The sequence below is a fragment of the Lissotriton helveticus genome, chromosome 5_1 (genome assembly GCF_964261635.1).
Source record: "Lissotriton helveticus chromosome 5_1, aLisHel1.1, whole genome shotgun sequence".
Lineage (NCBI taxonomy): Eukaryota > Metazoa > Chordata > Amphibia > Caudata > Salamandridae > Lissotriton > Lissotriton helveticus.
Genome location: NC_136065.1, coordinates 825,204,469 through 825,231,678, shown reverse-complemented (window position 1 = coordinate 825,231,678; position 27,210 = coordinate 825,204,469). Strand labels below are relative to the sequence as shown.

The 27,210-nt window shown below is 45.6% G+C and overlaps 1 protein-coding gene across 2 annotated transcripts in view; it reads left to right on the top strand.

Moving 5' to 3' along the window:
* Window positions 1-27,210, top strand: part of WAPL (WAPL cohesin release factor) — a 1,132,828-nt gene that overhangs the window by 207,894 nt on the left and 897,724 nt on the right. The window contains exon 3 of one of the 2 annotated variants that reach the window (XM_078643290.1): window positions 2,880-3,932. In XM_078643290.1, the coding sequence (XP_078499416.1) occupies window positions 2,880-3,932 (1,053 nt within the window). The remainder of the gene's footprint in view (window positions 1-2,879; window positions 3,933-27,210) is intronic. The other variant, XM_078643291.1, reaches the window with a different exon arrangement.

Below are 27,210 nucleotides of genomic sequence, written 5' to 3'. Positions count from 1 at the left end.
AGAATCCTTCATCTCCAACGGAAAGGTCTTTACATTCCCTGGATGTTCGGAGGGTGTTGAAATTTTATCTGGATAAAACCAAAGATATTCGTAGGTCGGACCAATTATTTTTCAATTATGGATCAGTCAGGACAGGTCTTTCTACCTCTAAGCAGTCCATCTCGAGGTGGATTGTGTCCTGCATACAATTGTGTTACCAAAAAGCTAATAAGACCTTAGGGGTAAACCTAAGGCTCATTCCACCAGGGGCAAAGCTGCCACGACTGCTTTGCTCCGTAATGTTCCCATTGCAGAAATCTGCAAGGCGGCCACTTGGAAGTCGGTTCATACCTTTGCTAAGCATTACTGCCTGGACACTGATTCCAGAGCAGACGCTCAGGTTGGGCAGGCTTTGCTGTGAAATCTGTTCGCACAATAGTGGTGTCATTTCTCGTTTCTCCACCGCCGCTTTGGTGTGGGGATGGGCTTGCCATTCTATTCACTAGATTATGACTATACACAGAGATCCCCTACTACAGAAGGAGCAGTTTCTGTCCTGTAACTCCAGTTCTGTAGTAGGGGTATCTCTGTTATAGTCATAAGCTCCCGCCCTCCTCCCCGGTGGAGAGAGATATTCATGTAAGGAATGCTACAGGTCTGGCGTGTTATGCCTTCAAAAAGAACTGCAAGTAAAAGGGACCTGCAGTGCATTCTGGGATACTGTGAAGTTCTGGAAAGTTCTCTTAAAGGCAAAGTATCCTGTTCCGAGCCACATAATGGCAGCCTATGGGGCTTGTCTGTCCATATCCTCCTCTATCATTCCAGAGGGGTTTTGCCTCTGAAGCAAGGGAAATCTGTACAGGCTTTGCTGTTTTGTGGATTTTTTGGGTGGAATTTCTAGTTGAAGTACTGGACAGTGTACCCTGTGTTATAGGCTGCATTATCTGTCTTTAATTCTCTCTTAAGTGTCTGTGCAGGTCTGCATTTTTCGACACTTTAAGAGATTATTTTTGATTGCTCCGGGGTCCACGCACATGGGAGGGACTAATCACTAGATTATGACTATATGACTATTATGACGTTGCCCTTTTGCAAAATTGAAGCTCGTGAACTCATGAACTCCGCCCTACTAAGGAGGATGAGAAGCTTTAAATTAACAAAGACACTGAACCTACCAAGGTATAATACTAGTAGCTCACCTAAAGAACTGCAAATACCAGCATGCAATATGACAGGACACCAACCGAGTCACGCCCAGTAAAGGCGGTTTCAATTAATTGAAGCAACAATGAATAAATAGGTGATGCTAATACAGTGCCCGGATGTTTAGCTCATGAAGAAGAGGCGCGATTGCCTCGGAACGCGTCGAGCATGTGAAAATTAAGGAGGACTGACAGCGAGCTGCGACGAGGCAGAGAACACTGTTAAGTGCAGGACAACGTCGTGTGCCCGCCTGTATATATATATATATTTTATATGTTATACGAAAATGCTCATAACACTTGTTTCTTTTAACTTTTCAACATGCTGCATAGTAACCACAATCCTCTGCAACATAGACATTGGCAAAGCCAGTACCTCTGGCTAAACACTTATAAGTTCCCAAAGGCGAGACCTATTGGCTATGCCAATGCTTGTTTTAAATTGGAAAGCAATCATGAGATTTAAGTTATATTCTGGCTGGGCTCATACTTCTTTTTCATTTTTTCCCCTGAATTGACATTAATCTAGAACTCCGATCTCACTGTAGTTTTAATTTTTTATTGTTATTATGGTCTGCCCTTTAAGGCCTACACAGATACAGAGGAGTTGTTGGTCAGCGGGCTTAATCTGTTAGACTGTTACATTGTCAATCACATTTGACTTCCACCAACTGCACCATTCAGCATGGGTCAAAGGGTCAGCCCTCTTTACCCATTGACTCAGTTCACTTTTAGTGCGCACATTGGTCACATCCACCTAAAAATGGTCTTTCTTTTATTTATTATCCATCTTTAAATAATACTATCTATTTTTCCGCACTTAGGGTGCTCTCCTAGATGGTGATATATTTTCTATCTCCTTTCAAAAAATGGTAGTTATAAGTTGTGTGATTGACATTGTTGCGCTGTATCTGTCTGAGTCCTTCGTTAGGTCTTTTTTCTCGTCCCCCTAATAATAAAATTATTCAAGTCCATTGCACAGCTGTTATTCGGAAATAGGAATATCGAGCTCACCATTGAAGACAATGGAGTGGTCGGGGCTTCTAATGGCTGGTAGAAGCCCGGAGCAGCAACATTCCAATATTTTTTCACAGCTGTTGCTGTGAACAAACGCTTCACAGAGCTCGAGGGGATTTCAACCTCATTGGGGTTCATTGAGGCCTTTGTTTTACAAATTGGGACATTCTTCCCTGTAGGGGCAGAATATTCTAATAACCTTCGAGCCCGACCTAGTTCGCTCTATCGGCCATTAAATACCTGCTCCCTTGTTAAAGGCCCTCGACTAAGGCTGGGGCCTTTAACGCTGGTGCGGGCCCTTAATGGCTAGTAGAGCCTGCTACGTCCGGTTCTAAGGCTATAGTATACCGCCACATCCGGGAATCTCTTCTAAATTTGAAGTTTGCATTGCAAGCATATAGTGGAGCTATGTAGATTGTATACGCTGACACAGGACCTTTGTCAGTGCTGGTTATTGATCAATCTTTGATCTGAATTCAGCATTCCCCTGCCGTTTCATCAAAGTATATCTGGCTTCACAGGATTGTAGAAATTCCTTTTCTTTTTGTGTGTGTGTGTGATGAACTGCTATTCAGTGATGACATAAAATTGCATCACAACTGCTGGTGTATTAGAAGTCCTCAAAATGAAGTTTTTGTCATGTGCATTTAATATTAACCGTGTTTATTATTTTTTTTGTAGATAAAAAACCTCATTTAAACCAAGAGGAGAAAAATAATTATTCCTATGTGAATGCTAAAGACGACAGTGAGAAACATCCAGTTGAAACTGCAGCAGTTGAACAAAACGCAGATGTCCAGTTGCACGATGACACCCCCGACTCGCATGCAGGAAAGAGGCCACAATCTCCATCAGGAATATCTCAAACACAAGAATCTTTAAGAACTACACTTTATGACTGGGATGAGCAAGACCATGAAGATATAACACCAGATGAAATTCAGGTTGAATTTAGCAGTGGGAATTCAGAGACAAAAAGCCAAGTGGATGTTGTAACAAACACAAATGATCAGGACCATCCACAAGAGGCATTTGAAGATGATGGTGATGATGAACTGCAAAGTGTTGTGAAACTTAGCAATTGCAGAACTTACTGTAGGCCCAGCAAAGGAAACCAGTCCCACGGAACACCTGATTTTGACAAAGTAATGGATGGCACAATTCATTCTGTGGCCAAGTCAGATGAGTCCGACAAAAGTAAGTTGAACACAGCAAAAAAAGGTGCTTTAAGTAGTGCGGTTTGGACAAGTGGGCGGACTCGAGACTACACTGTCCTCCATCCATCTTGTTTGTCTGTTTGTAATGTGACAATACAGGATACCCTGGATAGAAGTATAGATGATTTAACTGCAACAGCTACTACTGATTTAGGAGAAGCTGGGCGTCTCCGTAAAAAAGCTGATACTGCGACCACCAAAACGTATACCAGATTTCGACCTAGCCATACAAAATCAAAAAAGGATGCCAAACTGGAGTTTTTTGGGTTTGAAGACCAGGACGAGGGTGGTGGTGGTGAAGGGGGGTCTAAAATTCCCGGCCGTTCCAGCTATAGAATAAAATATTTTGGTTTTGATGACCTAAGTGAAAGTGACGAGGAAGAAGACGGCGACTGGCACATGGCAGAAGTCAAAGCTAAAAAGAAAGAAAGAATGGCAAAAACACCATCCGCCTCTCTTCCATTGAGATCAGAAGCATATGCAAATTTACATGCGAGACAATCCACTGCCAATTTAGGTGAGTGCTAGTCTCAGTCTTTGATACTCTATTGAGTCAGACCAAGTTGGAGTTGTGCAGGCATTCCTAACACAAATATTTGTGCCTTTTCTCAAATATAAAAAAATGTATTTATATAGAAATGGCATTACTACTAAAATGGAATCACTACTAATTTGGTAATTTCATTTGTCCTACTACTTATACAATTGCCATTCCAGTTGTCTGTTCGACACAGTAAAAAACACTACAAAGACATGGATTGGAAATGGCATTAGACTGGTTGTTTAATAAATCTTGTTCAATCAGTCCAGAATCCAGATGCTTAAACTTTGTCTGCTCGCGTAAGTCAGGAGGACTGGGTAAGTAGTAGTTAAAGAAAGCAAGCAAATGTCACTGACTTTCATACTGTGCAGTTATTACACTGCCTTAAAGGCCGTAACCAGCAGTTCATTTTATGATCTTTCCTGAGAACACTATGAAAAACTTTCTCTTTTAGCAAGAAATGTCACATTGTTTTCTAAGAGTCTGGTTTTTTGTAAAGTATCAAAGCAGCTCTTATTCCCAGTGTTTAAATGGATTTTTCTTATTTACTTAAACAGCATGGAAAACACAACTTTTGTCTTACACCTTGTGTCTGGTTAAATTTGCAAATAAGGAATGGTATTACACACCACCTTTAATGCCGAGTGTAAGGTGTCCTCTAAATAAGAGAATTTCAGGTTTGCTTATCCCTCATCCATGAAGGACAGGGCAGACAATCTCCTAGTCATTGTAAAGTGGTGGATAGGTCTTTTTCAAGTAGACCTGGAAAGAGCATCTGTTAAGATGATAGTACTCTTGGTTCAGCAGTGAGATGTCCAGCAGGTGTCCCGATTCCCTTTAAGCTAGCTGTCTGTTTTGTCACTGGAATGTCATTGCCTGAGACAGAAGATACATTTGGTAGTCTCCTCTTCATTTGTAGTTCTCGCCTGAGACTGTGCATGTGCTGTTGCTTGCGTCAATCTGTTTTCTTAAAAGAAAAAAAAAAGAAAATCAAAATATAAAACATAACTTTTGGCCCACTATCTAGTTAGCATTGCTTGGCTTCACTGTCTCACTCATTTTCTTCCTTTTCACTGGCCAGTGTGTGTCGCTTCACTTTATCTCAATGTGTTTGTTTTCTTCTCTGAAACTGGAAAATAGACCAACCACTGATTGATTTCTTTATTAGTGGTCTTCCACGCTGCCGGTGCTCGGATTGGTTTTTTTCCCTTTGATTTTGCTTGCAGACAACTTGAACCTGTCTAAAGTTGAAGATCGTGCTTCCTGGTATATAAGCTGTTGCCTGTGACCACTGTCTGTAACTTTAATTTTGCCCCCCACGTCTGTTTAATTGATATGGCTGTAAACATACTCCCTTTGGTTGACTGTTGCCATACACAGTTTATCTGAATTAACGTTTCCAGCACAGTCAGATTTTCTTATTTGTTGGTTACCTCTTTTTATAATTTTGAGGATGTTTTATTCATCAAACATGAGGTTTTTTCAAATAGTGTTTCTGGCTTACCTCTTTTTATCTACCAACCCATAAAATAACCCGTACTCCCTTTACCGCCACCCATCCTTGAGCCATAAAATCAGCCTTACCTCCATTTACCTCTACCCATCCCCAAACCCTAAAATTACCCTTGCCTCCTTTTACCTCTACCCATCCCTGAACCCTGAAATCACTTGTACCTTCCTATACCTCTACTCACGGCTGAACCCTAATCACTTTTTTATATTTAAGATAAAACGTATTTGTGAGAAATTGGGCTGTTGCTAGAGGAGGGTGTGGATCTTTCTTGTGCTACAACCTCAAACAATCCCCATCGGGTTGAACCACAGAAGTCACTAAATTAACCTGTGCTTAACCCTCTTGTAACTTAGTGCTTAAAAGCAGGAAGTGCCAACTGTGGTTACCGGTTTGACCAGAATGGCACAAATTTACAAATTCAGGCTGACCACGATGGATCGCGGGCCGGATAGAGCGACCAAGTTAGTCCCGCTTAGAAATGTACCTTAAATCCTGGTTGCGGAGCTTTGAGGCTGTGCAGTGGCGGTCTCAAAGTGATGTGAGGTCTTTGTGAGGGATGCATTGTGCCTATTCTTATGAGCTGTGCAATCTGCAATACAGTCTTGCGTCGAGCTGCGTCTGTTCTGATGAGGTACTGCGGAGAGCTGTATCGGTTCTGATTAGACCACAGCTTGCTTGGAAGAACCACTTTAGCCCCAGGGGTCCAGAACTGGGGAGGCACTACTTGGGAAGGGGGGCGTTGTACTTACAGCAGGCAAAATCTAGCTGCAGGGTTCAAGATGGTTGTAGCCTTTTCTGTCACTGAACGTCTGATCAGGAGGCCGTATAACTAACACTTGGTGTCACTGTGGTGGTTCTGGGTTCAAGGTGGTCCAATCCTTAGGCAGCAGAGCAGTTCTTCTGAGTCTTCTAAAAGTGATCTGGAGAGTCAGTCTGAGGGTCCTATTTTCATACCTGGTGCCTTCTTTGAAGCAGGAGAAGCTTCTGGAGTTTCCCCTCTTCTTTGATGTCTGGAATTTCCTGCCTCCCTTTCCTGGCCTCGATCTGTCTAGGCGCATAGTAGACGAGTATGAAGTATTTTGTACTTGAGCTAGGTCAGTGCCTTTAAAGTGCAAGTGTAGTAGGTGACAGCTCCGCGACCCCACAGTTCAATTAAGCCAGGATGGCACTTCCTGTAAACACCCAGACCCTCTTTTTATTTGCTGTCTGTGCAGAATACACAAAGGGCAACTGCCAACTACAGTCATGTGATCCAGGAACAGGCTGCAAGCACCAACTGGTTAGGACAAGAAAATGGCAATTTAGTAATTTCCAGGATTGAAATTTAAAATCCGCCTTGACCCAAAAGAATGATCTAAATTCCAATTCCTCAAACATGACGTTCCTACTTGCTCCCAATCAAAAGTTATCACTTAAGTGTAATAAGGTATGCCAATGATATCTTATAGGAGAGATCTGCCGAACTAATTTAGGAGTTTATTTCACTACCACGACATGTAAAATGTAAACGTACATGTCCAACTTCTTAAATACAATGCACTCGCCCAAAGGGCAGTTTATGACCTACTCTAGTGTGACTTGTATGTATTGAAAAATGTTTAGGTAGCAAAAACTTTGCGAGGTCGAAATGACTATTTAAAACTAAGCACAGGCTGCAATGGCACGTCTGAGACATGTTTTAAAGGCCTACTTACGTGGATGGAACAATTAGTGCTGCAGGCCCACTGGTAGCATTTAATTGGCAGGCAATTTGCACATGTTGTACCACTTTACTAGAGACTTACAAGTAAATTAAATGTGCCAACTGGGTGTAAGGCAATTCTACCATGTTGAAACAAGCATACTAGCTCTTTAGCACTGGCTTGCATTGGTAAAGCGCCAACAGAAACCGCTTCAAAAATAGAAGTGAAGGCAAAGTTTGGGGGTGACCCTGCAGAAATGACCAAGTCTAGCAGTATTTTTTTTAAACTTGCTTGCTTGGTAATCGTTCAATTACGTACCTGTATTGTAAAGGTCCTTTGTGGTAAGGTCTGCGTTCACTCAAGCAGGGCACATTCCTGCCCTTACTTTAAACATACTCCTGCCTTCACCCTTGCGCCCTTAAATGTTTTAGGGGCCCTGTCTGTTTTTTTTTTTTGCCCTTCAGTATTTTTGAAGCGCACCTTCGCCTCTTTGACATTTTGCCCCCTCCCTTCACATCCCCATGCTCTATACTTTTGATTTCACCTGAGACTGCGCACACGCCATTGCTTGTGAAACATATTGTTTACTTACAGGGGGTTTAGAGCCCGCCTATTGCTTGGCTTCGTAGTCACTCAGGTTAGTTGCTTCTCTTTGGTTAGCCCATTTTTGTTCCACTGCTGGCCACTTTGAAGTACGTTCTTCCCTCTTCTACTTGCACTTTTCTCCCTCCAAAAAGGTGAACTTCAGCTTGGGATGGCGGTGGGAGGGTTGTAAGATAATTAAACAGTTGAGTTGTTTTTTCCTTGCGTGCCTTTTACGTACTTGGGAGTCACATCACAGCCATGCCAAGAACCTTCTACATTTTGACAGCTTCATACCACTTCCAGTAGGTTACAGCCCTGGCACCTGTTTGAGTGGCAGTTAATTTTTATTTTTGTTATTGCTTAATTTGTTTTTCCCATTACCCTCCTTCATTAGATTACATTTCCTGTCCCGCATTAAAAAGAGATTAATTCCTTGTTGGTTTATATTTGCTGACCAGGTGTTGTCATTTCTTCCAGAATTTCTTTTTTTATGAAGGCAGAAAATAACCCCATACTAAAACTGATTTCTGCCCATCATTATCAGTGCTGGCCGTGTCGTATAGTCAAATTCAAAGATAGCTTTATTCGATTTTTGAAATTAAAAACCATAAAAGCACATTTTAAATACAGTTTAAAACATTTCATTACATTTATACATTATACATACGTCTAAAACTTATATAATTTAATTAAAAACCTATGTTAGGGTAATTCCAGAAAATTATATATATTATATATAAAAAAGTGTTCAATCCATCGAGGCTCTACATTTTACTACATACTTCAGGAACTTAGAAACTGCTACCACAGTGACTTCATCTTGTAACATATACAGTTTAATCAGGGCTGGTCTGCATTGCCTTAGTCCCCACATTTTTAACAGCGGGACCAGATGTCTCTTTCTTCCCCATTCATAATATTTACAAAATAAAATGCAATGAATATTTGACTGGGTTGAAATATCATCACACGGGCAGTTGATCAATTTGGCAGACCAATCGTTTACAATTGGAAATGATATCAGTCTGAAAAAGCAGTCAGTTCTCATCCTGGTTAATAATAGTCTCGTATAGGCAGAGTGTAGTGGTGATAGGTATGGTTGTACGCCTACTTCGCACGGCAGTAGGCGATGGTGGGAAATACTTGACTTATTTCCCTCTAGATAAGATCGCCTATTTTCCAACAAACCTAAACAACATTCTTTAAGAGCTTTTTTTGTAATTAGAGCACAAGAAATGGGGTTTTCAAACAATTCTGAATGACCTATAGAAGTTAAAAATTTGCTAACATAAGAAAGCCACACTATATTTCTTGAGGCTGCTAGGTCCATGCAATCTCTGATAACGTCTCTGCTAAACACTGTTTCATCTGAGGTCCATATCTTGTGCCAAAGCATTATTGGACTTATCTTAATTACATCAGTGATATGGACCCAAGCAAGTTCCTTGTGGCAAATAGTGGTAGAGATGGATCTAGGCACTGCTAATAAGTATCTCAAAAAAGCATTCTGATTAGTTTGGATCTCTCGACAATCTGCCATACCCCAAATTCCTGCCCCATAGGTCGCGGTAGAAACGCATTTTGCTGCATAAATGTTGAGCAGAATCTGGACCGGCTTTCCGCCCAATTTTTTTGCAAATTTCTTTACCGCGCCTATTTCTCGACAGAAGGCCAGATTGCGTGTGTTAATGGCTGTGCTCCATGATCCCCTACTGTTAAATATAATGCCCAAATAGCTAAAAGTCTTTGTCAAGCTGATCTTTGTTTGATTTAAAAAAGTATAACAATCTACTTTTTCTTGACGTACAACACATAGTAAAGGTTTTTCCCACATTTATCCTAAGTCCTCTTGTGCCCATAAATGAGGAAAATCCAGTTAAAGCTTTCTGCAGGCCTAGCTGTGTTCTTGACATTATGACAGCGTTGTCTGCATAAAGTAGTATCGGCACTGACATGCCACTGATTTTGGGGTAATATACATCCAACTTAATCAAATGATCTGCCACCCCGTTTATATATAAGTTGAAAAGAAACGGGGCAAGGATGCATCCCTGACGGACGCCTTTTTTTATTGGAAATTTCTTGGTACATTTTCCATTTCTCCCATATCGGACCATTGCCCCCGCCCCTCTATACAATTCTTTTATGAAGTCGAGGATATTCGGGTCAATTCCTAGGTCTATAAGTGTGTTCCATAACACACTGTGGCTTAAGCAATCAAATGCTGAGCTTAGGTCAACAAATGTCATGTATAGATTGCTTTTTTTTGCCATCGTGTATTTGCTTGTAATCAAGGCCAGGTTGAGACATTGTTCTACTGTACCTAACCCTGCTACAAATCCATATTGGAATTTAGAAAGGACTCCCCTTTCTTTTCCGCAGGTTTGTAATTTGTTCAATAGAACTCTTCCTGCTACCTTCATCATTGAATCAAGTAGGGAGATTGGCCTGTAGCATTTTGGGTCCATTCTGTCTCCTTTTTTAGGTCTCGGCTAGCCGCGCGAAGCGCGTCTCCGCCGAGCCCCTTTTGTCGGCATGTGTGATTCCCAGGAGACAGTCCTGGCCGCGCGCATCGCCTTGGAGGCGATTTGAAAGTGACACGCGCACGCGAACGAGCGCTGCGGCCAGGCGCTGTCTCCTGTGAAGCACACACGCATCAAGTGTGTGCCGTTAGCGCGCGCGGGAATTCTCCCATAAAGCGCCCCGCCACCACACACCCCCGCCGCCACACCCCCCCGCCGCCACACACATACACACGCGCGCACTGATTACAGTCTGTTACCCCGAAGTAGTCCCCACTGTCTGCTCTCCCCTCCAGCACCCATCGCTCTTCAACCACGAATCAGTACCCCACAATGTGACCCCTCTTCCCAGTCTATGCGAGCCTCCATGAGCAGCTCACACTGTCCGATGCCACACTAGGGCCGCTCACTGACATTACTGTAGCGCCTCACACTGTCCGCACCCCCTAACCACACGCTCCCCCGGCCACCAGCAGACTCGCTTGCGCCGCTCGCTTCTTACGTTCCTGTGAGAGCCGGACCCCCGGCACAGTCCTCGGTGTCGAGCTCCACGTCCGGCTTGCGGGAGCACGGGCTGGAATCTGCCTCCTGCTTGCCCCTCCAGTCAGCTCTGGGCGGCTCTCTGCCACCACCGCCAGGATCCCGGAGGCCAGCATGACCTCGAGGCTCGGCACCACTCGCATTCGCGGAGCCTGACCCGCCGGACGCTTGCAACCCAGAGGACGCACTCATGTTCCTGGCCGCGGCCGCCATTTTTTCGGCCATGGTTCACATTCGCTCTACTGGCCCCCAGCATGGAGCACGGGAGGGGGCGTGGTCAAGGGAGGCGGCCCCACCATGATGTTACCACACGAGCCGTGGAACCACGCCGAAGGAGGCTGGTACAATTTGTTTATTTATTTATTTAGTCATTGTAATTTGTCATATTTATTCTTACTTTTCCTTATACAGTCTGTTCATGCTATTTTTGTTTGTTCTATTTCCTGCAACAGTTCTCTCATGTAACGTAACGGGTTCTATTGTACAGCGCTCCGACACCTTTGAGTAAAGTGCGCGCTTTATAAAAATGCATTAAATAAAATAAAATAAACCGAACCAAATGCACCATCCGGCCCCTTTAGGGATGCGAGTGCACTGGGCACTTTCGGGTGTTGATCTAAACACAATATATTGTGTAAATACATGTAAAGCCCGCTTTAAAACCCCGAGCCAACCATTCACACAGAATCTTCCGGCCCGCCATAGACATATAAAGGGCAATGACTCATTCTGTGAGCGAGTCTCCCCACCCCCCGCGTGACTTTACAACTCGCACACTTGCAACCTTTAATTCTGCCTGTATGTCTATGCAACGCATGCAATCCTAAGTCCCTATCTTTGCCACAGTCTCTTAAGTAAAGCGCTCTGACTCCTTCGGGTAAAGTTCACGCTATATAAAATTGCATTAAGTAACGAAAATGAACGGGAAATGCCAAAGAAGGAGCCCAGAGCTCCCCAACACCTCTTACACAATTTGTAATTCTGTTTGTATCTTTACGTAATGCGTGCAATCCTAAATCCTTATGTTTTGCAACAGGTTCCCATGCCAAGCGCTCTGACGCCTTCTAGCAAAGTCCGCGCTATATAAAATTGCATTAAGTAAACGAAAATGAACCTTTTCCACATTGTTGTTTTTGTCCCTTGGCCATTGTAAAAACCTTTATTTCTTTGCTAGTCAGCTGTTGAACAGTGGCCCCACCCCCCAATTATCTCTAAACATACCAATTGCAAATTAAAAAAATAAATTTAATGCAAAGCATTGTCATTTACAATGCCAGTAACTCAAATTTTAATGCTGCGATACCTATTGCATTGTAAATGCTTGTTTAAAAATAGGAATTACAATGGCTTCCTGCCATGTTGTTGGAAAACCTTCTATACTATAACAGTTAAGAACATTTGTAAGGAGGGGAGCCCACAAAGAGATGTTATCTTTAAATATGTCGATCGGGATGCCATCCGGCCCGGGGGCTTTAGAGTTTGCACTTTCCTGTATGGCCTGTTCTACTTCTGGAAGTGAAAAATGTATCTGTAACGGGAATATGTCTGCCGGGGGTCCCTGCACATTGTTCTCTTGTATCAGCCAGGGGTCTTGATTATTTGGTTCATTCAAATCATCTTTTTTATATAAATCTGTAAAGTGGCTAATCCAGACATCCTCTGTAATAGCAGCCTCTAAGAGGTCTGTCTTCCTCTCTATAAAAAAGGGAGCATTCACTTCCCTCCAAAAGGCCGTATTATCCCTCAGGGATAATACGGCCTTTTAATACAGCTTTTAATAACGCCTCCCAGGCAGCGTCTTTCAATTCCCTTCTTAATTGAATGTTTATATGCCTGTCGAGCTGTTCTGATTTCTAATAGATCTTTGGGAACCCTTCTTAATGTATCTTTAAGGGTATTATGGGCTTTAGAGCATTCAGAGTTAAACCAACCCAGAATCTTAACCCTATCATCATCTCTTTGCTTCCTTGTTAAATTTTTCTTAATTGTAGATGCTATTTTTCCGAAAGCCGTTTTTACTGTACATGGATTGAGAGGTTCTTCAAGGCATATCATAAATTGGTCAAGATCCTCCATAATAAGATCTTTCAAAAAAAATTTGGGGTTGACCTTAGACCACTTTATGGAGTATCCATTTGTACGTGCCAAAGAAATCGAGTGACAGTGTAAGGCTTCCGTTAGATCCAATGACTGACTGGTCCTAGGACCTACGTCAAATTTTGCACTAATCGGGTAGTGATCGCTCATAGCGATATCCTCAGTTTTGAAAGCCATGGCACTTCGATGATGGCTATTGGACATCAGCATGAAGTAGATTATAGAGCTTTTCCCCCGCCCGTGGAAAGTGGGTTGAAAATTGACCATTGGCTCACTGAGCTCATTGACAAAACCTAAGTCCCAATCGTGCATTAATTTATTCATTAAGTTCCCAAAGTGAGTATGTTCAAAATGTGTGCTTGGTTCACCTTAAAGGTTTGTTATATCACAAACATTCAGTCAACTGTGGGGGCATAAATGACAATTAAAATCGCCCACCACTATAGCACATCTTTCCACTTTGTCCCTTCCCACTCCCCAATTCAGGGCATGTGATAGCTCATCCATATATTCTGTTTGATCATCCCTCATAATATTATTATATAGATTAATCAACAAGAAACTCTGGGCCCCTGTCCCTTTCACTGTGAATACCTGGATTGAGTGCCTAATTTTGTTTTTGTTTTTATTCTTATTCTTATCCCCCTCGAGATCTATTCTCTCTACTATCAGATTTGCCATGTTTGAAACATACATGCAGAGACCACCTGAGCTCCTACCTTTGCCAGTCTGTAAAGCCGGGGTAAAGTTAGTGCTAAAACCATCTACATTGGTGGCCTCCTGATCCCAACACTCTTGAAGACATATTATGTCGAAATTATTAATAAAGGTCAAAAAGGTTGGGTCTGCGGCTTTCTTAGAAAGACCCGCAATATTCCAAGTTACAATAGTCACATTAGCCCTTAAATCTTTTCGATTTAGGCCTATTCTTGTCTGAACGATACTCCCATTATTGCCTACACGAACTCCTTGGACTACAGAGTTATTTGGGTGACCATCCAATAAAGCTTGCTCGTTTCTCCTGTCATTAATTAGAACATCAGACCTCCCAGAAACATTATTTAATACTAATGGGAGCGAACTGGGGGGAGCTTGATCAATAGGCGGATCTGTGATAATGTTTCCTAATTTGTGTTTGGATGAATGGTAGGTCTTCTCGTTTGTTTGGTTATAGGTTCCCATATGGGCTATGGGTGACCTGGGATTTATAGCATCTATATCACTTAGTACTAGGCTTGGTGATGGTCAACCATTTCTAGGCAATTAAATCGATTGCTAGTTGGTATGCCCCTCCATCCCTCCATGTAGGATTGTTCTCTTTGTGGATTCCAAGACCAAGCCTCCCAATCCCTTCTCCTGTTCCGGGCGTCAACTTGACTCCAGTTCCAGTCAGAGCCTTGATTCCAATTATACAGGGTTCTTGGTCATATACGTATGTCGGAGGATAAAAGAAGGATAGACGATTTGCGTCAATTCCTTCTTTTTTTGCTAGAGTTGGCCATGAGCAGATATAATCAACTGCGCCTGGGTCATCGAAGTTTATAATAATACAATCCCCCTGTGTCCTTTTCTTTACTTCTCCGATCCAGGGGACCCTACGCACCATAGTAATTCTGCTGTTGCGATAGGGCGGGAGCGGTCTATTTGTACTGAGCCATTGCTGTACTTTATTTTTTAGGGACCAGGTGGATTCTTTTACATTTTCAGAGAGCTCTGGGACCCCTGTCAGGACCACTGTAAATGGACTTGCTTCAGGTGGAAGATCAATGGTGCGCCTAAACCTCCCACCCTTTTTCTTATCTCCATCAAGTTGTGGTACTGGTGTCTTAGGTAGCATTGGCTTCTGTTTTTCTACCTGAGTAGGGCCTTTTGGGATATCAGATATTATCTGTGTTTTATCTTAAGCTACGTTTGGTTTTTCTTGTACTTTAGGCACGTTTACTGATGTTTTAGTTTTTAGTGGTGATCCTGGGTGTTTCTGTGTAATGTTGCCTTTAGTACCCCCCGCATTAATGACTCCTAAACCTTTCGAATTGTCCGAGTTTTGTGGCAAAGTGTTCAGCCTGGCTAATTGTTTTTCAATATTCATTAGGGATCGCTCCATTGGTAACAAATGGGTCTTAAGGAGTTCCCCAGCTGTTTGTTTGTTCCACATAATTTACACCCCCCCCCGTAGCATCTGAGTTTCCGGGTGTTGGAGAGAGGTTGATTATAGGTGTATTTGTGAGATTTGGGTCACTTTGTGTAGGTGGAGTATTTTGGGGCCTTCGGTTCTTTGAAGGGCCTTTGGTGGTTTGTTGTTTGGGCTCTTTCTTTTTCTTATTTTTCCTTTGTTTTGGGATGGCTCCCTCCCTTCTCCCCATTTCCAGCTTTTTTGGGGTTTCTAGTTGGGTTGGACTCATAGCTAGGTCTGGAGTTTTCTCTAGATCTTCCCTTATCTCTGAATCCATTGTCAGTTGGGATGCGGATACATCTACGATGTTAGGCATACTATGAATATCTGCAGGAACTTCCAACAAGAATGGTCCTATTGCTCCTGACTGGGTTGGGGTTCTAGCTGATGCTAAGGGGCCCATTGAGGACCTTCTTGCTATGGCTAGGTCTTGCGATACCCTTCGTTCTAACAGGATGATGCCCTGGTCTATGGCATCATTGGCCCTCATAATGAATTGATCTATCGGGCCTGTGATCTGACTTGCACCCTGTGCCGTTTTTCTCCTACTTCCTCTAGTGCTCATATTAAAGGCGGAAGACAGGGTATGTTTTGAGTACACAAAATAAGATAACAAACAGTATTAATTGTGAGGAGACGAAGCGAAAGCCCTCTTGTGTCAACAGGGACCTCTCTTTCCAGCAACAATGTAGTGAGAATAGATTCGGCACGTAATCATACAGAATTAGTGAAAAGGGCAAAGTCTCAGTATTGAAAAGTTAATAAGGTGGCCCAGTCCAGTCTTACCCGGTCTTTAACGGGCTTAAACCGGCCCGCCCTTGGCCCAGGCTAAGCCCGGCGCACACCCGCGCGCGTCCCGCGACGCTGGAGCTCTGTCCGTCTTTTTTTTTTTTCTCAAAAACCTTTATTGTACCTTCAAAGTTACACAGCGGAATGCCTACAACCCCGCGGGCTGGCCGCCATACCAATTTGTTCATCATATTGCAGCAATTCAACATCTTTGCAGACATAGCCGGCACAGTAAATAGAATCGAAACTGCCGCAGTGAAAAGGTACAGTACATGCATCATAGTCCCAAACTGTACCGGTTTTTGGTTTTCCGTTTTTCAAGAAACAACAACAAACCAAACTAAACTTCAGGAATCACAATGCGATCATATACTGATTGGTATCGGTTGAGTACGGCTCTTTCGTGAAATGTTCCCCTTTAATGTTCCCCTTTACTTCCCCCCCATGCCCACTAACCTGCCTAAGGTGAGTGTCCGTGTACGTGAGTATATCTTGTCTAACCGTGTTCCCTCGTACTCTCCCTCCCGCGCCTCTGCGCAATATCGTAACTTATTAGTCACTCCCGTGTCCCATGTCTTTCCCCTCATTACTGTCCTCCAGTGACACTAGCCCTCCTCCTCTTCCCCATCCGACACATCCTGTTCTTCCTCCGGCAAGGGATCACAGATCTCCCCTCTGTATATATTCCACTTGGTCCAGATTTTGTTCCACTTCCCCGGGCAGGCCCGGTTGGAATAGACCGCCCTTTCTGTTGCCATCACCCTGTCCATATTCAAGCACCATTGTGTCTTGGTTGGCACTTCTGCCACCCCCCAACGTTGCGCAATATCCCTTTTAGCTACCATCAATCCTACCGTAACCCAGAGTTGTCCATGTCTAGAGAGATCAGTAGGTTCCCATATATTTAGTAGGCACCGCTTTGGCTCAGGTAGCAATGATATCTCCAGTGTCTGTGAGATTGTTCGTAGTATTTGCTTCCAATATTCCTGAATCTGGGGGCACTCCCATATGGTGTGAAAAAATTTGCCCTCCTTCCCACATCCACGAAGACCATAAGGGTGTTGTGACCTGTGGATGCGATGTAGCATAGTTCTTGTGTAGTACACCCTATGTAATATTTTCAGCTGCACAAGTCGCAGCCGTGCGGAGATGCCCACCTCCTTAGGTGACGCTGTCGCCTCATTCCACTCATGTTCGTCTAGTTCACAGGTGTCCCCCACCCATTTCTCCTTTAAAGATGTCATTGGGTCTGGCAAGTTGTTGAGTAGTTTACGGTATGTGAGGGACGTTGCATGTTCAGTCATAAAATCAGTGAGTAGGCGGTCTTCCAGCGGGGATGATTCCGGTAGGTCTGTGTGTGGGGGCAGAGCAGCGAGTAATGCATGTTGTATCTGAATGTATCTGTAAAGCTCTCTTTCACTCAGGTTGTACAGTTCTCTCAATCTATTGAAAGGTATCACCTTTCCCCTCTCCCAAAGGTCTCCCACCGTGGATATCCCTATAGTGTCCCAATGGGAAAATCCCTGGCTATTCCTCATGTTACCTAAGGCTCGAGAATCCCACAGTGGGGTAAGCTTCGTTATTCTCCCCTTCCATCCCAGAGCCGTTGTCGCTATATGCCATAGCATCACCGTTAGTCTGGTGGGGCCCACCAGTTTGCGCATTCTGCGTTGGTCATACAACGGAGCCAATAAACTGTTAGTGCCCAATTGTGCCCTATCAGCCTGAAAGGCTGGCTCAGTCTGTGGAGTATGGAGCCACTGGTTTATGGGTTTAAGATATGCGGCCCAATAATACAGTTTTAGATTAGGCAGCGCAATACCTCCGTCGTACCATCCTCTATGTAATTTGGGTTGTGCAATGCGTGCTGGTAGGTTTCCCCATAGGAGATTGGAGATCAATGCTGCAACTTTTTGAAAGAATCTTGGGGCCACCTGGTAAGGTGTGTTTTCAAGAAAATACAGAAATCGGGGCAGTGCCATCATTTTATATAACGCGGCCCTTCCTAAAAGCGTTAGTGGTAATCCCGACCAAAATTTAACATCTTGTTTGAGTCTTTCTAGGTGGGGTTCCAGGTTCTTGTCCATAAATTCTGTGGGGGTCTCTAGTAATCTGGATGCCTAAGTATTTAAATGAGGAACCAGCTATCTTCAGAGGGCAGTCCGCATCGAGAGCCGGGACCTGTCCCTTCAGAACATACAGTTCCGACTTGCTCCAATTTATCGTATATCCTCCCATGATTATTGCAGAGATGTAATAGGGCCGGCACCCCACTTTCTGGATCCGTGAGATATACCAGCATATCGTCTGCATAGAGCGATAGCCGGTCCTCCCAGCCCTCCTTCCAACGTATGCCCTTCAGCAAGGGTGAGGTTCTAATAAGAGTGGCAAGGGGTTCCAATGAGATCGCAAACAACAACGGCGAGAGGGGGCATCCTTGTCTTGTGCCCCTCCCCAATGAGAATGTTCGCGAGATATGCCCATTCGCCACTACCTAGGCAACCGGGTCAGCGTACAACAATCTAACCCATGCGATGAAGCGGGGGCCAAATCCCAAAGGTGACAGCGCCTCAAACAAGTAGTTCCACTCCACAAGGTCAAATGCCATCTTGGCATCAAGGGCCAATATCACTGCTTGGGTTGCGATAGAGTCCGCCCTAGCCAACAATCCGTGCAATCTACGCAGGTTCAACGCCGTATTTCTGTGGGGCATAAATCCGGACTGGTCCTGGTGTATAAGGGACGGCAGATGCGGCAAGAGCCTGGTTGCCAGGAGTTTGGCAAGGATTTTGGCTTCTGCATTAAGCAGTGAGATGGGGCGGTAGGAGGAGCATTCCTCAGGCGGTTTCCCTGGCTTGGAGATGGCCACTATAGTTGCCAGTCTCTGGTCTGTCGGAAGTGAACCTTTTCCTAGACATTCCTTAAACATCCCTAGTAGATGTGTACTGAGGGTCTCAGCGCTGCTTGGTACCATTCTATGGGTATGCCGTTGGGTCCTAGTGCCTTACCCGGGTTTAAGGCTTCAATAGCCAGTTGGATTTCGTCAGTGGTAACGTCCGCCTCCAGCTCATTGGACATGTCCGGAGATAACGTTTGGACCTCTATTGGTGCCAATGCATCTCTGGCCATCTCAGGGGTAATCATAGTGTCAGGGGTATAAACCCCCTCGAAGTGGGTTGCGAGCTGGTCCACTATGTGCTCTGGGTTCGTATGTACCCTCCCTTGACAGTCCCTTAATCGTTGGATTCCCCTGGAACTTCCTTCCCGTTTGTCAAGCCAAGCAAGCATTCTCCCTGCCTTGTCGCCCACTTCATAAATCCGATTCTGAGTGTTGGTTATTTGCCCTCTCACTTGGAGGCGCAAGTGATCGTTGTACAACCGCTGCTGAATGTCAAGTGCGTGTAAGGTGGCCGGAGTTGGGTGTTGTTCGTGTGCTGCCGTCAAATTTCACAACGTTAATTCCAGTTTAACTAGCTCCTGAGTTTGTTCCTTTTTGTATCCCGTGATTGAGTTTATGGCTTGCCCCCTCAAGACCGCTTTATAGGCCTCCCAAAGTACCTCGGAGGAGCGCACCAAGTTAACATTTTCATTGAAGTAGTGTGTCGTTGCTCTCTTAAGAGCCTTGCGAACTTGGGGAATCTTTAGATAAGTAGCGTGTATGGGGTATATGCGTTTACGGGGCCTCTCTTGAGTGGAGAGCGTGAGGGTGATTGGGGAGTGGTCTGAGATTCCCCGGGGGTGTATGTCTACTGTGTCTATAAGCCGCAGCCCATCTCCCAGGGTCAGGAAGTGGTCGATTCTCGTCATACTGCCGTGTACTGCGGAATGAAATGTGTATTGCTTCACGTTGGGGTGGAGGAACCTCCAAATATCAGTAAGACCCATGGCCGTCAAGAAGCGCTGGAGGCGGGGGATCCCTCCCGTGGGGGCCAGTGCCGGGAACCTATCAAGTTGTGCACCCAAAATGGCGTTGAAGTCCCCCCCAAGGATAACCTCCCCCTCAGGAAGAGTCAGTAGAAAGTCTCCCAGCTTCGGGAGTTGCACCGAGTGTAGTGCCGGTGGGATATATACGGACACTATGTTAAGAAGCCTACCTTCCCATTGTCCCTGTAAAGCAGCAAAGCAGCCTTGATCATCTGTCTTGGTTTGTAGAGGGATAAACTGTGAGGCCTTCTGGAGCAGTATACCGGTCCCCCTGGAGCCCGACGTGAAGCCCGAGTGGACTATCATCTTGTAGCCTCTTCTATCCATGGCTTTGGTTGCCCCCCCTGTCAGGTGTGTTTCCTGCAATAGTGCTATGGTGGGTTTCTGTCTCTTAAGGGCGGTCAGTACTAGGCCTCGTTTCACCTTATCCCCCAGTCCCCTCACGTTCCAAGTCAGCAACCGTAGGGACGAGTCCCGTGTCTCCGAGTCTATTCCCCTTGCCCCGGGTTCTTAGCCATTTGGGATTATGGGGTCCATGGTGTGATAGAGCGGAGGTGAGTCATGGGTGCGTGCTACGAACTTGTTCAGTGAAGCGCTGAGGGGTCTAACCAAGGAAGTAAACAGTCGTCTTCCCCACCAATCTTTTATAATCTCCTGTGAAAACATAACTTTCTTCTTTGTCCGCACATGTGTATACCCAACTGTGTTAAAACAATCCCTCCCTTTTCCCCCCCTCCCTGCATCCCTTCCTAACGGACTTTCAACTGCCCGCCCCCCCAACTGAGCAGAGTGCCTAACCCATCCCACAACCAGAGTACTTGCGTGTAGGGGGGAGAGCGCCTCCCCGAGCAGGCGGCATCCCTGCGCGCTTCCGGGGCTTTACCATGCCAGTGTCCATACGCAGCTATCATACAGTGTTTCAATGTTCAGCGATTACAGTCATTTCAGTTTCTAGAGGTCGGGTCATTCTTTTCCGCCAGCCCCTGCAGATCCGAGGAGAGGGGAGCCCTCCGCTCCCCCTCGACCTGATGTTTGCGATCCTGCCCTGCTATCGTCCCTGTGACCGTAGTTGGACCTATGTGTTCTTCGTGGGTGGTCCGCAGTGCGCCATCCTTCAAGCCAGTCTCGGGCCGCTTCCGGGGAGTCAAAAAACCACACTTTTTTGTCTGCTACTACTCGCAGCCGGGCCGGAAAGAGCATCGAATAGGGCTACTCCTTTTCTCTCAGTGTCTTTTTCACCTCCAGAAACGTCCTCCTTTTCCTTGACACCTCCGCCGTGTAGTCCGGGAAGAAGGCAATCCTTGAGTTTTGAATCTGAATGGCAGGAGCTACTCGCGCCGCTTGTAGGATGGCGTCACGGTCCCTGAAGTTGAACAACCTTGCTAGTATTGGTCTTGGCGGACCTCCTGTCTTAGGTTTCCCCCCCCGGCACCCTATGTGCCCGTTCTACTGAGAAGAAATTCGAGAGTCCCTTCGGTTGGAGCCTGGTTTTGATCAGTTCCTCCACATAGAGGTCCATAGCACCCGTGTCTTCCGATTCCGGCACGCCTAAGATTCGGACGTTGTTGCGTCGTGAGCGTCCTTCTTGGTCATCCAGTTTGTCCCCGAGTAGTTTGTTATCCGTTTGCAGTCTTTCCACTGCCGTTTGCAGTTCAAACACATCCTCAACTAAGGATTTGGTCACCACCTCAACCTACTTGACCCTCTCGTTGATCTTCTGGAGGTCCGCCTGTATCAAAGTTACTTCCGTGGCCGTGGCGCCCACCGTTGCCTGCACCTGGGCCAGCGCTGCCAATACGTCCTCTAGTGTGGCCTTCTTTGTTCCCTCGGCTTCCGTCGTCTTCCCGGTGGGCTTGCGTTGTTCTTGGGGAGGAGTCTGCCTGTCATACGCAAATTTGTCCAATTTTGTTAGTGTTGTACCGTGTTTGGGGCCTCTGTTAGACATGGTTCTCTACTTACTAGCGTTCCTGAGCCCCCGCAGTTGCTATATGTCAAGGCCAATAGAGGACTAATCACGCGCCCAACTGCAGCTTTTCGCGTGGTGATTGCGACGAGTTCTTCGCAGCAGCCGGAGCCAATGTCCCCCAGTGGGTTCTTGTTGTCTGAGCCTTTCTCAGGTGTCGATAGGGGCTCGTGCAGTAGATTACCCCAGCTAGAGGCAATCAGGGTGGTCTCCCTTCTCCCGCTCGAGTGCAACGTGCTCCGCACTCTCTCGTCGTGGTGCTGGACAGTATTGCTGCTGAGGCGGCAAGCCGAGCCTTCACAGATGTAGTGCGCAGTGTTCAGGCCATTCAGGGATCGCACTCCAGCCTGCGCTGTACCGAGTATCTGAGGCTCACAGACCCGGCATCTCCCTTCCCTGTCGTTGCGCTTTACCCTCTTCTTGTGTGCCGCTATTTGTGCTCCTTCTGTAGAGGGGCGGGGGGGGGGGGGTAGTCCACTACTCACCACCGGCACCGAAGTCGGCTGCCGCTCGACCCGATGCTTCAGTTAAGCCCGCTGCCGCTGCCCGCCGTGTATTCTCTGGTGCGCCTCTCCACCTGCAGCGTGGTAGATGGAACTGCTCCGCCACTGTACGCTCTGGGTCCCGATGTTCGAGACGGGTCCGGCACTCAAGATGTCGGAGCCGCCCCCCTGGATCCGGGTCGTCTTGTCCGTCCCTTCCCGGGCTGATCCTGTTGTCGCGCTGACCTCCGCTGGGCACCGCAGGTCGTCACCCTGTCCTCCGGGGTTCAGGAGGGTGGTCCGATTGCGGACAGGCAGGTCATCTGCGGGGCCGGCACTTCCGGCCGGTCATGCCCGCCAAGGCACCACTTCCTTTCGGATCCGATCCGCTAGCCACACCGCTGCTTTCAGGAGGACAATAGGCCCCTCCTCTCCCTCGTCCCGCGGGTTGATTTCGGGCTGTTTGCTGGCCGCCTCCGTCTCCGAAATGCTCTACTGGGCGCTGCAAGGACTCCGGGCACGGTCCGCCCCTTCGGACACCGAGAGTTTACGGATGGAGATCGCGGATTAATGTGGGAAGCCGCCTTTCCACGGGAGCCTCCCTAAGCTGCGGCCGCCATCGTTGGCTGCTAGCCACGCCCCCTCTGTCCGTCTTTTGATGCGCCTCCTGGCGCCAAAACGAGTGGTGGGCGCGGTCAGCCGCGGGGATCGCCGGGGGTTGTGGTCTCCCCTCTCGGTGGCCGCGCACAGATTGAAGAGTGCGACGGCGGCGGAGGAGACCGGCAGAATGTTCCAGGTAACAGCAACGTGTGGCCCCAAGTGAGCAAGACAGCGTATGGCAGGAAAACAGTGTATGCTGTATAGTCTTTTTTTTCCCCTTCTTTCAGCCCTGCTCCATAGCAGTGAGACATTTACAAACCTATAGCTGTTGCATAGTTGAGACCTATTGGCTTTACATTTCTTGTTGCTGTGGATGCTGTTTGTTTAAAGCTTTTGCTGTCTTGATTCTGGATGTTATGCTGCCATTCTCTGCAGGCACACAATAGTTGTACCAAGATTGTGAAAAAAAAAGTTAAAATATTTTGGCAAATGCTAAATAACGGACTCTTGTCGGAGGGTCAACTATTTTTCTTTTTTGGTTCAGCTTTCATTTTTTAAAAAATCTTTGTAGTCCATTGATCATTTAAGAGACTGTGAACCAGCTCTTCAACTGGTTAGAACTTCGAGGGACATTCATGGGTGTTAGTCTTATGCTTGAATGACCTTATATTGCACTGTTTTATTAAACAGCACACTTTACTTTCTTAAGCTTTGTTCAACAAGTTGTTTTTTGGGGGGGTAATCAATTGCTACTTTCCGTGACAGAAAATGTTATTGCGAAATGCTCACTAGATTTTACAAGTAAAGTGTTTTCTAGAGAGAACTTTAAATACATTGTTACTTCTGCTTAAAGATGCTGTATCACACGTTTAATTTTTTGTGGATGGGGTGCATTGATAAGCTTTAATTTGCTAGAGTATAGCCCTTCTTGAAGCATTTACAGGTTGTCTAGGAAAGGCTTATAATAAATTAGGTTCTGAGGACTTCTACCTTTACAAGTAGATTTGATTGCAGTCATGGTAAAAAAAATAGACCTTCTAGAAAAGACTCACGGTTATAAGTTTAAAGAAATCGTGGGGAATGGAAAAATCTATCGAAGCCAATTGTTTCAGTTGTGCCTATATGCTGTACCTTTTAAACAAGCATTTTTAATGCAATCGATCTCGCCTTTGGGATCTTGTATGTATTTAGCCATGCAGCATATTAGCCTGGGTGCTGAAACATCTACTGTTCTTTAACATTGAGGGAAAGTAAGCACCAAACTGCGTGACACGCCAGGTGTGGGAACACATGGAGAGAAATATTGCCTTTCAGCTGGAAATGTTATAGTCCAAAGCACTGTCTTTAATATAAAATCAGGGCCTCCGGTGGTCATATCACTGAAAATACAAGATTTTTTTAAAAATAAAATTGGCTACCACTGCTCGTAGAAGACTATTTATATGGATTGGCATCTAGAGAATGCTAAAGTGATTCTGGTATTTTACTGACCTCTGCTGTTCGTTTTCGATCAAGAAAGTTAAATAGAGGCAGTTGCCAGAACATTTTTTAAAGTCCCTCAGCAGAAAGCAATTATGGTATTTTACAGACCTCTACCAGTGGTTTTCTATCAAGACAGTTAAATAGGGGCAGCTGAACAAGCAGAAAACAATTCTGGTATTTTACTGACCTCTACTGGTCGCTTTCTATCAAGATAGTTAAATAGAGGCATTGAACAGAACAAAAGTCCCTAAGCAGAAGCAGGCAAGTCCTAGGGCTGATCTCCAGATCCCACAAAGTACATACATGTACAAGTATAAACTAAAGTATTTACAAGAGGTCTCAAATGCTCGACCTAAAAATGAAGCAACAGTGATAAGCTTGGTGGCTAAACTGTCATAAGTTTTAATCTACTAGACCAGAACTGAAGATTAAACTAAGAAGATACCTACTCCATGGGAATTTGCGCTTGCCTGACAATGTTTTTTCCTGTGTTTTACATTGTATCACTAAAGCAGAGAATCTCTGAAACCCATAAGCACTATAAGCACACCTGTTTCCATAAGGCCTTTGGTGAATATGGTATGCGAAAGATGGGTATGTAGTTGGAAAGTGTGGCTGGTTCCACGGATGTTTTCTTGAGCAGGGGCATGATTCCTGGTGTCCAATAATGTGGCTGAGTTGATTTTACTTAATGGCTGTTAGTGCTTTGCTGATCGAGAGTAGTTCTTTGGGGAAGGTATAATGTGGACTAGGGGCATATAAAGCCCCCAAAGTGGATGGTCTTCATGGTAGCCCCAAATTGGATGAGTGACATACATGCCATGAGGTCAGGGTTCGTTCATCGCCCGTGATGGGACGTTGAATTGCAACATTTATGGGTTCTGGTTGAGGGTTGAATTTGCTGTATATGGTGGTGTTTGTGTTACAGAAGAATTTTCAGAGATTGTTGGAAAGTTTTTTTATGGCGAAGATTAACTTGCTGCTGTTAGTGCTGACATTGATGCGACCTGTGCTCTTGGTGTTCGGTATCTGCTGGTGGTAGCGTTTTAGGACTGATTTAATTGAAGATTTCTTCATCTGTGTTGTCTCTCCATTTCTGCTTCAGTTGTTTCTTCAGACTTGCGTTCCTCTGTGTTCCAGCTGGCCTGTGGTCAGGCTTTTGCTGTTGGGTTGTGCTTGAGGGGAGTCAGGGTGTTGGTGCATGCAGTGATCCTGCTATTAACGTTTTTGAAAGCTTTCAGCAAGTTGCAGGTCTGCTCGGGCTGATGCTCGGAAAAGGTGGAATCCCTCTTCTCTTCCGAGATGCTTTTCCGGCTTAAGTGGGCAGTTCTGGTGGTGGTAGGCTTGTGATTGTGCGGGATGGGTATGCTGAAACTGCCAATGACAAGGATGTGGTCTGTCCAGTTCAATTGATGATCCTGATTGAGGAGAAAAGTGGGTATAAAGGATGTCCATTCCTGCGGGTGGGGTTCAGTAATGTGCTGGGTTGAGGCCAAAGTTTACAAGATTTTCTAGAAGAACCGCACAGTTTCATTGGTCTGGTTTTTTTAGGTGCAAGTTAAAGTTTTTGAGGAGGCTGAAGGTGCTCTCATTGATGATGGGTGCAACAAAGTCCTTGGTGTCTCTGGCGAAATTAGCTTAGGGTCTTGGTGGTTTGTATACAAAGGTTGCGCCCAGGGAGAAGTTGGCTAGGATGCATATCTTGAATGTGAGGTGTTCATGCTGCTGATGAGGGTGTTTGTTTGGGTGTTGTAGCTGACCATATATTTGAATATGATGGCGACTCCACTCCTTGATGTGTTGATGTCTTGCCTTACGATGTAGCCTGGGGTAATTGCTGTAGTGATGTCCAATGCAGAGGCTTGTTTTAGTCATCTTTCTGTGTTAAAGAGCAGGTCTGTAGGGCTGTCGTGCAGTAGGTCCCATAGCACCGTGACATGTTTGTGAGCGAGCAGGAGTGAAGCATGCATGTGAGCTTAGCATATTTGGGGGTTGGGTCTGTGCGAGTATGAGCGGTTAGCTGGTTCATGTGAACGAGTGGGTCTTGTTGGTGAGGGAGTGGTGGGTGTAGGGTATAGGAGAGAGTACATCAGATGATGGAAGAGGCGCGTGTGAACACTTCTGTAAGGTGTGGCAGCAAGCAGCAGCCAGGGTTAAGAACTGTAGGAGTGCAGCAGAGTATCAGTGTGTGTGGAGGGGGTTTCAGAGTTCCTGATGTTGGCCTGGTCCAGACTCTGACTGGTGCAGATGGGCTTGTCTTCGGTACGTCTTTGGTACATCGGCGGTGCATTCACGCCAAAATCGATTTTATCCACTGTGTGGGAGGGTATACTCAGACGTGAGTCCCTTGCTCATTGCACCATCAGGATTCAAGCAAGCCGGGCCGACGAAGGCTGTGATGCCAGAAACCGGTCCCCGGAAGCTTGTTTCCTTCCCAGTATAAGAATTGGCTTGGTAGTTTGGTTTGCCCTGTTCCCATCATGCACTGGGACAGGAACAGACTAATTTGCATGTAGCCAGGTTCTGAGCTGGGATGGTGCAGTGAGCTAAAAAACGGTGATGGATCAAAACCATGATCTCTTGACTTGGTAAGAGTATTCTGCATCCTTCAGAAACTCTGTCCATCACCACCCCCTTTTCCAAAATCGATTTTATCCACACTATGTGTGGGAGGGTATACTCAGACGTGAGTCCCTTGCTCATTGCACCATCAGGATTCACACAAGCCGGGCCGACGAAGGCTGTGATGCCAGAAACCGGTCCCCAGAAGCTTGTTTCCTTCCCAGTATAAGAATTGGCTTGGTAGTTTGGTTTGCCCTGTTCCCATCATGCACTGGGACAGGAACAGACTAATTTGCATGTAGCCAGGTTCTGAGCTGGGATGGTGCAGTGAGCTAAAAAA